The 12,803-nt window shown below is 36.1% G+C and overlaps 3 protein-coding genes across 3 annotated transcripts; 1 reads left to right on the forward strand and 2 right to left on the reverse strand.

Moving 5' to 3' along the window:
• The first annotated feature begins 2,642 nt into the window (after window positions 1–2,642).
• Window positions 2,643–4,341, forward strand: LOC148959124 (uncharacterized). The gene is made up of 2 exons (XM_089111452.1): window positions 2,643–3,116; window positions 3,510–4,341. Exons 1-2 carry the CDS (start codon window positions 2,643–2,645, stop codon window positions 3,999–4,001), a joined length of 966 nt encoding a protein of 321 aa, XP_088967578.1. The 3' UTR covers window positions 4,002–4,341.
• Window positions 4,332–7,834, reverse strand: LOC135692980 (uncharacterized). Its single transcript, XM_089111476.1, has 6 exons — window positions 7,138–7,834; window positions 6,816–6,898; window positions 5,816–5,923; window positions 5,226–5,407; window positions 4,977–5,045; window positions 4,332–4,680 (listed from the first exon to the last, which is right to left on the reverse strand). The coding sequence occupies exons 1-6, from the start codon at window positions 7,751–7,753 to the stop codon at window positions 4,332–4,334; spliced, it is 1,407 nt and encodes a 468-aa protein (XP_088967602.1). The 5' UTR covers window positions 7,754–7,834.
• On the reverse strand, window positions 7,801–9,061 carry LOC148959125 (uncharacterized). Its single transcript, XM_089111453.1, has 2 exons — window positions 8,422–9,061; window positions 7,801–8,062 (listed from the first exon to the last, which is right to left on the reverse strand). Exons 1-2 carry the CDS (start codon window positions 8,577–8,579, stop codon window positions 7,801–7,803), a joined length of 420 nt encoding a protein of 139 aa, XP_088967579.1. The 5' UTR covers window positions 8,580–9,061.
• Between the last annotated feature and the right edge of the window lie 3,742 nt (window positions 9,062–12,803).

Genomic DNA, 12,803 nt, shown 5'->3' on the forward strand with positions numbered 1-12,803 from the left:
CATGCCATCATTCCTTTATCTTAATTATTTTAACATTTATCAAACTTATAAAAACTATGTAATGTTCTTATCAGCCTTTCAATATTGGCAATGTTGACATCTCATCTTCTATATCAACCTTTCGTGCATACACATTGGAAACTCAGCAAAGTTGCATCGCAAAGGATGATACGTGGAAATCCACCACATCTGGTACAAAAGAAATTGTCTTAGACGTCAACTTGAAGCAGCTTGAAAAATGAATACCATGCCACTCTCCACTGATGGTAAGTAAGGCAATGTTCTATTTTATAGCCAGCTGCTGTGAGGTTCATTTCAATATAATTAGGTAATTCAAAAGTGATTGGCTAAGAGAAAGGAAAGATAAAGTTCTACAATACTCACAAATATCCTTAAATAAGTACCACAGAAAAATTGTCATTTTATAGTTGTTTTTGAACGCTATATTCAAAATACTATCTAAAGAAGGTACCTGTTTCCTGATACGAAGTGGTGCAAGTAGTTCATGAGAACATCATGACCAGTTAGAAAACTTCCCATACCCCCTTCAGTCAATCATCATACAATTTTGTGTGCTGATGCATGTCCTTCTTACATTTGAGATATGGAACTAGCAAAGCAGATTATTGGAAACCAAAGAAGATAACTGGACACAACAACGTAGGAACAAGGAAAATTAAAAACTTTGTCTGGATTTAGACAAACAGAAGAATTTCACAATGCATCAGTTAAGCAAATATTAATAGATTTTTTCTAATTTGACAATAGTGTATAACAACAGTTCAGTTAGCATTTGGATCCATGTAAAACATTTTTAGCTTCCACTTGTTAATTTAAAATGAGTTAATTTAACAAAGACTATCCATCGTTCAAGAGCACAATATTCTTAGTTAATGCAGTCCTTACCATAAACATCAATGATCTTCTTCTGCATTAAAGTCTCTTCTTATCCTTTTCTCAAAAAACACCACATGTTTTGCCACAAGCATTTTGTCCAACATCAGTAAAATCAGGAACCAATTGAAAGATGTTTTCGTCTGTAAGCTGAACATTAGAACCAAGCAATCCATTGAATACGGTTCTTTTGAATGGTAATGTCTCCATGGGAATTATTCTCTCTGAAACTGCTTTTCGTACATGATTTTTTAAAAAGGAAGTTTTCAAATTTTCACATGTCTGTAGAAAATCAATTAGAAAATTCAGGGATGGTAGCTTTTTCTATGGTAAGTGTGACATTAAGACAGGTCACATGTTTACAAGAACGCTGGTTATTCGAATCGAGACACTTAAAACCACCCATGTCCATTCCAACAACTCCATACCCACCATCTGTTGATCGCACATAAACAAGAGACTCCCTAGTCAATGACAGTTCAACAAAGGCTGGAAGTTCCCAGACAGTCTTTTTGTAGACAGCCAGATTGCTTGTCTTTTTATAAGAACATTGTTTATAATAGGAAAACAAGGGGCTCAAAATTGCCAAATTTAAAAAATCAAGAATAGTAGCCATGCTCAAAAGTCAACAACATTCTGACTTCTTTTAAAAATTTTCATGTTCGCTATGCTTTGTTGCTGGTGGTTGGAAACAAATGTGACTTTATGTGAGTTCTTAGCAAAGTTTCAATGAATGGAAACAGTTACTTCAGAATAATTTTAAAATATCTTAAGGCCTAAAATGTAAGTCTTTTTAGAATATTAAATCACAACAAAAATCAAGGTATTATTATAAAAATTTGTATAAAATGATTTTCTTATTTTGTAGAGACAACACTTCAGTCTTGCATTAATTGTCATTCGTATTTTTAAAATTAGATTTATATCACAGACTTTGTAGCTAATAAACTTCTTAATCATCTTGACTATACTGAAGATCAAAGAGCAGTTGGCTTATTTTAAGCTTAGCAAGGCGTTTCTGTTTTTTTGTATCAAACTTCGACAGTACAGAGAGTCTTCATCTTCACTTATAGATTTTTAGAGTGGTTCGTCACAGTCGACCAGTGACTTACTCCAATCTGATTCGCTCAATTCAGTGCATGCCTTCAAGTGTGACGTTATTTTTCTCTTTATCTTCTTCGACAAAGTTGCAGTAGCGGAACAGCTACTTGCGACACTGCCGCTAGGACTTGGCATGGAGGATGGAGAATTGGAGCTCTTCTGCCTGTACAACAAATCCAGCTTCCATTGGGGAAAGGTTGCTCTCCATAAGTTTATTTGCACTTTTTCATGCAAGAATGCTTTTTGCTCAAAAAATTTACATTTTGGCAACGTTGCAGCTGCAGCACCAGACTGTGTCATGTGATTTCGCTTGTCCAAACATTTTTCAAAGTATCTTCCAGATTCTTTAATTGTTTCTAAAGAAAGTCAACTGAAAAAATGGAGCAATCTGCATTTACTCTAGGCGTTCTAAAATTTTCTTGACAAAGACACTGTTCGCAGTACACTTTTTGCAGTCTGTTTGTAGTATCTAGTTGTTTGAAAAACTAAAACTTACTATTTTTGTTGAACATAGCTGATTTCACGAATTTTACTTTGTTGTTCTGTCTTAAAGGCAGTATGTCGCGCCGTTCATTGGTTGAACGAGACAAAGGGAAAGTCTCTGTAAATTATGCAATTTAGAATTAAAGTCTGGTACTATAGACAAAATGGCGAAGCGATTTACTGTTCCAGAAGACGTTGAAAGCGCAAATGATAACCGAAGCCAAGAGCTTTTTATATTTAATCATACTCGTTCAGATAGGCCTGAAATTCATCTAGAGTTTCAAATATCTAGAAACGAATCGATGATCTCCGGCGCAGTTGACCTAGGAGGCACTGCAACTGGAGACGGGTATAGGCCTAGTAGTGCAGTTAGTGTCGAGGGGCAACCTGAAGCACCTCCAATTACAATCACTTGTGACTGTCGAAGTACTTGTCAAAGAAAGGGGTGCCCATGCAGAAATGCTAGAAAACATTGTCAAGTTGGTCTGTGCACATGCGGAAGCAAAAAGAAGCCATGCCAAAAGCGCCTTCCTACCGACGAACTATCGTCAGTGATAGGCCTTGCAGAAAGTTGCGGAGGTGATACGCGAGGGACAGTATGTGCAGGTGCTCCACACAGCTCGATCATCGATGTCAAGGTTTGTTGATAAATTTCTTGTACCACATAAGTGTATAATAAACAACTGAAACTTACAAATCATTTGGCTCTTATTTTGCCTTTAGCCCAAGTTAAATGCTGTATATTTAACACGATGCCTAATATAGAAATGTCACATTCAAAAAGCTCGTGTATTACATATTTACAGATAAAAAAGCAAGCATTTCATTTTTTCAATATTTATTTACACGAGATACATTTCAGCAAAAAAGAACTATTTACAAAAAAGGAACTATTAAGAAAAGAACTATTTGCATATTGCTGCACTTTGCTGCACTTTGTGCATATGGCTTACCCGCACAAAGTGTGTAGTGTAAACATTTATGTGTATACCTTCTGTCTAATCAAAAGTATATTTTATTTTTTCCCAAAGGCAACATTATCAAACCTTAATCATGAAGATCTCTTAGAGATGGCAGCAAAGGTTTTTGAAGACAGAAAATCTTTGCTTATTGATCTTATTAGTCAGAAAATGGCAAATGCAGTGGAGGAAACCAATCAGCCTTCATTCAGTGTTGTCCCCTCATGGTGCAAATGTTTGCAGTGTCGTGAAATGCCCACCCAAAAGGAGAGAAAGTGCTGCAAAAGGCGCAATTGCATAACCAAGGATCAAACATTCTATGACATTTGTTTGAATGGAAATGTACTTGAAGTTGCCATCAATTCTCGATGTGATATAAGAGTTGATATACCAAGTCAAGACAGAAAAACTATGAGACACACTGCTTACAGACAGTTTGTAATGTGGCAGCATGGACCCTTAGGTGCTGGCAACCGGGTGGTAATACCATCATGCTGTGTTTGGAAAATCCGTGACAAATACCCCTCTCCAAACAATATGTACACTGGCTACAAAGATCACTAACTCCTTTTTTCTTGCTGTTATTTCAATATCACTAATTGTCTGAAATTCTTTATTGTAATCTATCTGAGCCAACTTAATTGCATAGACACTTCCTTGATTTTTATCTTTTACCTTCCCAAAATAAAATTGTAAATAACTACCACTTAAGACCACCATACTTAAAATACCCTTTATAATATAGCTGTAACATACTTTTTTGTTTAAAAAAGTAACCTTTAAGATGCACTCAAAATTCACATTTTTGATTCAAAAATTACTCCTCTTATATACAGTGTTTACTTAGGATATAATGTTGGTTCATTAGTTCATGTACAAAATGTTTTTTTGTTTTTATTTGGTGAATCGCGATTTTTTTTCATCCACCAAAACATCAGTTGCTCTTGCAGGAAGCTTTGCGATGGTCCTAGATTTCCACCTGGGATCCTCTTCTGAAAGTGGTTTATGTCTTTCAACTTTGCCACTATCATTTCGTCGCTTGTTCATAACTGCTGCCAGCAATCTTGATACGTAGGAATAATCCTTAGGCTCCTTAGTTATGGTTGGGATCCACCTGCCAGCTTTTTTACTCCAACGACGTGAATACAGGAGATCTCCATTTTCATTTCTTGCTTGCAAACGGTTGCAGTGATGATTGTGATCAATCAATGCAAGCCTGTTACGCACTTTGTAAGCAGGATAGCTGGAAGAACAATTTTGAAAATTGCATAATAATGCTTTATTTTTAACATTATCATTTGCCAAATTGCACATAAATTGAGGTCTCTCAAGAAAAGCAATTTACTTGCATCCCACTATAGTGTGAAAATGTCTTTGTGATGTTTTGTGAATATAATACATGGTGAACAAAATATGCAGAATGTATACATATACATTTTTCTATTAAAAAACAACAATGCAAAAATAGTATTTTTTGTAATGTCTGAAGTTTGAACCAAATTAAAACTATCCCAACATCCTTATAAGTGTAGCACTTACTTGAAGAAAACACGTTTGGGACAATACATCAGAAGATGGTTGTGAAACACTTCAAGTTGACCTGTGTGCCTGCAAAAGGGATAAGTATTCTTAAATGAAAAAGAGTTTCGCAGGTGTTTTATAAACTTTTGTTCAATGAATAAAGGTTGTTGGTTTGTATTCTATATGTATTTTAGAAACAAGGCCCAGCTTCAATTCAAATAGTCGTGTGAAATTCATGAGATCTCTTGTTACAAAACTTCTGCTTACCTGAAATCTGTGTAGAATTTGAAGCTATTTAGGAATTTCTTGTCAAGAATGATTCCCCTTATTTGCTGGAAGTCGGAATCAGTAGGTGAAAACCAGTCTGCTCTCCCTGTGGTATCAAGGCATCCGTGATCGCATTGGTAGTGCATATTGCACAGATGCTTTAGCAGGCTAAGCCATTTGTCCTGTGAAATTGATATGACAAAAAAGCTCGCATCAACTTCAATTTATTTGCTTATCCATACTTTTAACAGAAAGACAAATCCTCAAAAACATTTTTGAAAGGTCTATATTAGTATACATACATATTAAATAAATACACACTTGTACACAAAAACCTATTTGAGGTTTTCAGAGTAGTAAGGAATGTTGCTTAAGTATTTGCTCAAACAAGCTAAGCAATTATACTTTACATTGTTTAATATGATAACCCTCCAAAAATAATAAATTCATTTCAGGTTTTGGAAACCAAACCAGAACCTTTTCTGTGAGTCTTTTCTTAGAGACAAAAATATTTGGTTTTTATTCTTAGCCACGAGAAAGCATGTTAATAGAGAGCAAAAGTTGTAATGCCAATTTCAATAGATTGTTACCTTAAATACATCTAAATTTCCATTGCAGGTTTCAGAACAGTACCAAAAATGATTTCTGATTGCTGGTATCCAGTTACGAATATTATCATTTCCTCTTTCATTTGCAACCTTGAACAAACAGAGATACAAAAATTTTAACAACAGACTGAATTTATGTCAGGTTTGAATTTTCATGCATGTGGTAATGAATTTCCAGAGGAAAGATTAAGAATTTGTCAGCCTCTTCAAACTATATATATATAAACATATATAGAAATTTGTCTTTTGATACTTCCGTAGCACAGTGCTCAATACGTTAGCACGTAGAGCGTGATATATCATAGATTGAAGAAAGTAAAATGTAGTTTTACTTTCTTCAATCTATGATATATAAACATATATATATATATATATATATACTCAATCTGCAGACAGTACTGTTTCGCCCTTTGTGGGCTCGTCAGTGCAGCACAGAGCTTGTCTGAGACACAACCCGAGCTATGCTGTCAGAGCAACAAGGCAGTTTAACGGATTGATTGTGGGACCCTGCCAGAGTGCTCAAACAGCGCATGCGCAGTGAGCTTCGCATAATGCTAGAAGCAGGTCCCCACAGAGTCCCAGACATAGAGTGCTCGACCAAACTAGTGTAAGGGAGCGTAATACTCAATCTGCAGACAGTACTGTTTCGCCCTTTGTGGGCTCGTCAGTGCAGCACAGAGCTTGTCTGAGACACAACCCGAGCTATGCTGTCAGAGCAACAAGGCAGTTTAACGGATTGATTGTGGGACCCTGCCAGAGTGCTCAAACAGCGCATGCGCAGTGAGCTTCGCATAATGCTAGAAGCAGGTCCCCACAGAGTCCCAGACATAGAGTGCTCGACCAAACTAGTGTAAGGGAGCGTAATACTCAATCTGCAGACAGTACTGTTTCGCCCTTTGTGGGCTCGTCAGCGCATATATATATATACATAGGGAAGTGTTTATAAACTTAAATATATCACAATATGTGAAAATATCATTACCTGCACCAACTTTTTTGTAAGTTTTGCTGACTTTTGCCATACATCTTTTTGAAATTTTATTTCAGTGAAACTGTTGTCATTCTCTGCAATGTATATAAATTATTCTAAAGAGAGAACATTAAACACTAGCTGCTATTCAAAATCAATCACAAGAAATTTTACTGACAGTAATTGAGGAGGCAAGTCATGAAACAGTTAATCCCTTGCAAACAAAAATGTTCAGACAGAAGTTTTATAAACACAAATGCCCAAATATGTATAGTATACCTGTATAAAATATATATAAATATATATACAAAAATTGAAAAAAGGAAATTCTTACTCATCATTGCAGATATTTGAATGTGATCATCTGTGACAAAGCCTCTAACTTTCATATTTTTCTGGAGTTTATCCAGGCCTTTTTTGCAACCAAGCTTCTCCATATTTTGGCTCTTCATGTTAGCATCCCGTACATCCACAATCTCCTGGTGTACTATTAAATCTGACACTGTATCAATGAATGAATATGTGCAGTATGTTGCACAATGACCAGGAGAGTCATTTCTTCCATCTCCGCCAAGTGTAACTTCCTTACCTGCAAACAGCCTAAAGATCAGGGATTGCATTTCTTCCCACCACTCATCTACCGTTGGATTGACATAATGTTTGGCAATCCTGTAAAATGATACATCGGATGGTATCTTAAGATTTAGTAGCTTGGCTAACAAAGAGACCTTCACATAAAGATTCCCTGACAATATTATGGAAGATAACAGCTGCAAATTGATGGCATAAACTCCATTAACTGTCTCAGAAGAACTCCATTTCATTGCATGTTTATTTTCACATTCAAGCCAGAGCTCTGCAACACTTCCAATGAAGCCATGCTTTTTAACTTTCCTCTTTTGCCCACAAATGTCACAACTAATACAGCCAACCAGGTTCTCCAGTTGCATCAATGAGCAGATAAATTTCTCATCTTCAACTAAACTCAGCTCATTAATTAGATGTTTTTCCTTAAAAAAATCCTTATGATAATTTTCTGGCAGAGTAACTTTGTTAATTGATAATCATCTTCAATTTTCATATCTTGAAACCTCTCCTCCAAGTCAAAATCACTATCATCAGAGGATTCGTCGCTGTACCAATCCTCCTGGCATGGGCTGGTCTCACATTTTTCTGCTGCAACTGTGATATCATTAATGCCATCATTTTCCATGCATTCAATCTCTATATCCGAGTTGAATACTTCACTAACTTGAGGACTATGACAAAAATAAAGACACATTTGTGAGCCTTACAGTTCATAACATGCAAGCATTCTATAAGATTTAAGAATTTATTTACTTTTAAGAAGACTATAAAGTGGTTGCTTAAGTGTTTATCAATCAATCAAATAAACAGAAATAGTCTATTGCAATAACTTCTTTTTTACAGCAGGAGATGATTGTCTTTAAATTATTTAAGGAAGTCTCATGCCTCAGATATGTTATTTAGAGCAATAGGGAGACTATCTTCAAAGATTTTTGCTTAGTTGTAAACTGTTTAGATCATGACTAATATCCAAAGCCAGAAATTATATTTAAATTCACAGCGCAAAGAGCATCATGAGTAGGAAACTTACTCTTCTGCTGGTTCTAATGTACTGGAGATCAGCTTTCTTCTTACAGTGTCAGTTGATTCTTGTTTACTGCGTTGCCTAATTTTTGGCAAAGGGGTGGAGTGCAGTTCTTGATGACCAGGGGAGACAACAAAACCACTGTGTAAGAAAGAAACATGCATGATTATTCCCCCATTCCATTCCAAATACTTATTAAATGAAAGGTTCTTTAATCCCCATCTGCATGTTCTAACAATTTGATATTTTCATTTCTTATCTCTTAAATTTTTCTACTCATAATAGTATTAATTATTCTTGAATCAGCAGGCTTATTCAACCCCAGTTTGCAGAGTATGGCATGTGCACAAACAATATTTTGCAGAGCTTTGTCTAATGCACTCAAAAAGCTAGGGCTACACACACATTTTCTTGGTAGTTAAATTTTTCTAAGGGCTACCCCTTTTTGAAACGCTGGTAATACTTGCTGTCCTATTCTACTCTAGACAGCAGATCGTTCGAAGCAATGAAATATGGATAAACAATTCTAATGTATTTGAATTTTTAAAGTCAACAAATCTAACAACCATCCGATTTAGGCCTAGCCAGGCTATCAGGCCAACCTGAACATGTGCTTTATGGGAAATGTGTGTCCTCACAGAACGTGTCTAAACTATCTTTCGTTAAAGTTTTCTTTCCTAATATTGCTCACATGAAATCAAACGTTAGTCAGGGCTAAGTCCAGTGTCTTAGAGGTCCGTCAGAGTATTTTGCTTAAAAGACTAACTCCTCCTTACCTGGCTAGTGTTCTTTTGTAAGATGAAATCAATGCCAAAGCAAGTTCGTTATCGGTGTGAAGGCCAATTTCTCCTCGCAAATTCCACCACAATTCAAACGTTGTTTCGTGAAATGACACTTTCACACGCTTCGTTTTTTCGTCAAACGATTTTCTCTTACGTCCACACGTACTTTTCAACATTTCGACAGCAATGATGTGAGCAAAATGTGTCGCCAAAACAAGAAACCTTACATCGGAGCGCTACATCGGAACACCCACAGCTTCTGTTTCAGTGAGTTTCATTTCGTAGCCAAGGCGATATCTCACCTCCTATTGGTCAGTTGTGCTAATTTGTCACGCTTCTCCAATTTCGCGGACCCTCGAAATTCAACAGACATATAACCAATGAACAGCGCGACACACTGCCTTTAATACATTGGATGATTCACATCCCAATGACATCGCAACTCTCTAATGGCTTTAATGAATGCTTCTCTTTCCCACTCTACACTATCAGTTATCTCATCATAAGATATAAAAAATACCCCATAATTAGTTTCATCATCAGAACTCCCATCAGAAATTTAGATCATTTCTATCATAACATCAATTTTCCGCAAGACCTGAATTCAAGACAAAATACAAAAGAGATTCTCCGATTTTAGGGGCTCTGCAGCTTTATATCTAAAAGAAAGTACTCATCAGTTATTTCTATGTTTTTAGATAGGGGTGCATTGTGAAAAAGAAAGCAAACAAATAAGCTCACTGTGTTTTCTTCATCTTCACCATCTCCATCGACCAAATCAGGAGTCTGTGATGACTGAAGCTGTTGCTGTTGAGAAGCCAGATAAACAGCCAACATTTTAGGGTTTTGAAGAATTTCTGAGAGGTCGTTTATTTCAGACATATTGATAGAACCCTAAAACTTAATAGAGCCTGCCGTCATCAATTTGAATTTTGAATGTTGTATAATGATCCGATCATCTAAATCTTAAATAGGGTGTTTGTGTAGGTAGGGGAGTGTTTGAGGAAAGAATGCGGAACAACGGAGAGAGGAAAGAGGTAGGCCATCAGAAATAAAAAACAACAGTTAGCTGTTATGATTTTTCCTTTTTGCATGTAATTAGCTGTGGCATAGTTCTTGTTTGTACGTTATAAGCCTCACGACATAAAAAAAATCACTGGTTCTGATATAAAGCGGAATCCAATTTCGCTGGAAGTTAGTGACCGATGCTGTTTATTTGCTCAAGCTGTTTGTTGATCCCAAGACGACCACTACATGAACAACACGAAAAGCACCTAAAGATCGCACTTCATCTGTTTATTCTCAACATTCCTCTTTAACTGCTCCTGATACCTGTTCTTTTCCTGATTTCGATGAAAATGAAGATTTACAGACAACAGGATTCCGAAGATAATTAATAGAGAGTGCGGGAAAATAACCGACCCGAACGAGGCTCGAACTCATGACCCCTGACTTTGTACGTCAAGTGCTCTACCGCTGAGCTATAGGGTCGTGCTTTCAAGCCAACACCCAAGGCCGAGTCTTTCACCTGCAATGCCCCTCTCTTTTAAAAGATACATAGGGGAGCCATCGCAGCTCCATCACAAAGTGCAGAGGACCTTAAGAGTGAGAGAAGACTGTAAATGAAGATGTTGTCTTGCCTAATACTGTTGAGAAAGAGTCATCTCTATTTGCAACATGTTTAACTCAGACCGAACTTTCTTTTGTCAAGACGCCAGTTTACTTGAATGATGCTTCCCCTTCTAATCTTATGACAGATCATTGTTATGCACCTCTTTTATCTTCAACTGACGTGATAGAATATGTCACTCTCCAACAGGTCACGTTGATAAGTTGAAATATGATGATGGAGTTGTCAAATTTTATACTTGGTTTCCAAATTTCTCTTTCTGGAATCTGTTTTTGATTATTTAGCACAAAAGTTGGATAATATTTCTTATTGGCGGGGATCCAAGTCACATGATGTATCTAAAGACAAACCGGGCATGCCAGATGAACGTGGGAAATCTGGTCCCAAACGCAAGTTATCTTTCTTTGAAGAATTTGTCTTGGTTTCAATGCGTCAGAAAGTTGGTTTATTTGTAAATGATTGTGCATATAGATTTGGTATCTCATGTGGACATGTTTCAAAGATACCTGGAAAGTCCTTGTTGGAATATCTCCTACTGGGGCAATCACATTTGTATCTAAACTGTGGTCAGGCCGTGTATCTGATTTATATCTGTATCTGATTTATATATGATGATAATCTGTATTATATTGTAAGTGAAAATATGATTAATAATTGTAACACAGTTGCTTACACTTTCATATTTGTATTACAGGAAAGACTAATAAAAAATAGTTCTTTAATTGTGAAAGGGTTGCTTATACAACAACTCTTTCATATTTGTATAAAACGAAAGACTGATAAAAAAATAGTTCCTTAATTGTAACACTGTTGCTTACACAATAACTATTTCTGTCATATTTGTATTAAACGAAAGACTGATAAAAAGATCATCATCTGCCATGCTTAATTTGTAACTTTTGAATTTGTTTATATGGTATTTGCTCATCCATTATATTGTAAATATAAATCAATAGGATTGAAATTTAAAAAAATTGTATTTATAGACATAATGGAATTTGCCAAATGACAAGACTTGATTATTACAGTAGCATTTCTACTGTAGATACTAACCATTCTAAACAGAGTCTTTCCTTTATTATTTGAAATTCCAATTTTCAAAACAACTAAATATATTTCTAATTTCAAAGAAACTTTCTCCCAGCCACCATGAGAGTACAATTTTAGACCCTGTTTACACGAGAGAAAATGGAACGGTTCCAAATGGAACCGTTCCAAAACTAGTACGGATAGGCCTTGCGTTTACACGGGAACTGTTGGAACCGTTCCAGTTTGGATCTGCTATCAAAAACCCAACTGACTTTTTAAACAGAAAAAACAGATATTCCTTGAATGTCCAGGCAACCTGTGACTATCGGTATTGCTTTATAGATGTTGTAGTAAAATGGCCTGGTTGTGTGCATGATGCACGAATCTTTGCTAATTCTGCAATAAACAAAATGTTACAAAATGGTGATATTCCACCATGTCAGAAAGAAATCGTTGAAGGTCATGACAGTGTCCCTGTCTGTCTCCTTGGTGACCCAGCATATCCACTTCAGCCATATCTCCTCAAAGAATATGCCAATGGAGGTAAAACAATTGATGAGCAATTTTTTTGTCATCGTCTCTCGTCTGCAAGAATGGTAATCGAATGTGCTTTTGGCAGACTCAAAGCAAGATTTGGAGCACTACGTCGAGAAATGGACATATGTCAGACCAGTCTGTCAGATGTGATATACAGCTGCTTTGTACTACACAATTTTTGTGAACTTCATAAAGAAAGAGTGCCTGAGGAACACATAAAAGCTGCTATGAATTATGATAGAGATTTTCAGCCAAACTCTAGTGGAAAAAGAAACAATTCAGGAGAATCAGAAGGCAAAAAAGTCAGAGACATCTTCAAATTATACTTTAACAACAACTGACATTTTAAAAACTTTCCAATTATTAACGTTTAAACATTTCATCCCAAAAACAGTTTATCTTAGTTTTAA

The sequence above is a fragment of the Rhopilema esculentum genome, chromosome 11 (genome assembly GCF_057945365.1).
Source record: "Rhopilema esculentum isolate cy_ngs chromosome 11, ASM5794536v1, whole genome shotgun sequence".
In the NCBI taxonomy this organism is placed as follows: Eukaryota; Metazoa; Cnidaria; class Scyphozoa; order Rhizostomeae; family Rhizostomatidae; genus Rhopilema; species Rhopilema esculentum.

Bases quoted from the DNA above. Each gene is read 5' to 3' on its own strand.
- LOC148959124 (XM_089111452.1), top strand. From the start codon at position 2,643: ATGGCGAAGCGATTTACTGTTCCAGAAGACGTTGAAAGCGCAAATGAT. The intron at 3,117-3,509 runs GTTTGTTGATAA...TTTTTCCCAAAG, and splicing joins GCTCGATCATCGATGTCAAG to GCAACATTATCAAACCTTAA.
- LOC135692980 (XM_089111476.1), bottom strand. From the start codon at position 7,753: ATGCAACTGGAGAACCTGGTTGGCTGTATTAGTTGTGACATTTGTGGG. The intron at 6,899-7,137 runs GTAAGAATTTCC...TATACATTGCAG, and splicing joins TCAAATATCTGCAATGATGA to AGAATGACAACAGTTTCACT. The intron at 5,046-5,225 runs GTAAGCAGAAGT...TCCCTTTTGCAG, and splicing joins AAATTCTACACAGATTTCAG to GCACACAGGTCAACTTGAAG.
- LOC148959125 (XM_089111453.1), bottom strand. From the start codon at position 8,579: ATGCATGTTTCTTTCTTACACAGTGGTTTTGTTGTCTCCCCTGGTCAT. The intron at 8,063-8,421 runs GTAAGTTTCCTA...TTTTTGTCATAG, and splicing joins ACATTAGAACCAGCAGAAGA to TCCTCAAGTTAGTGAAGTAT.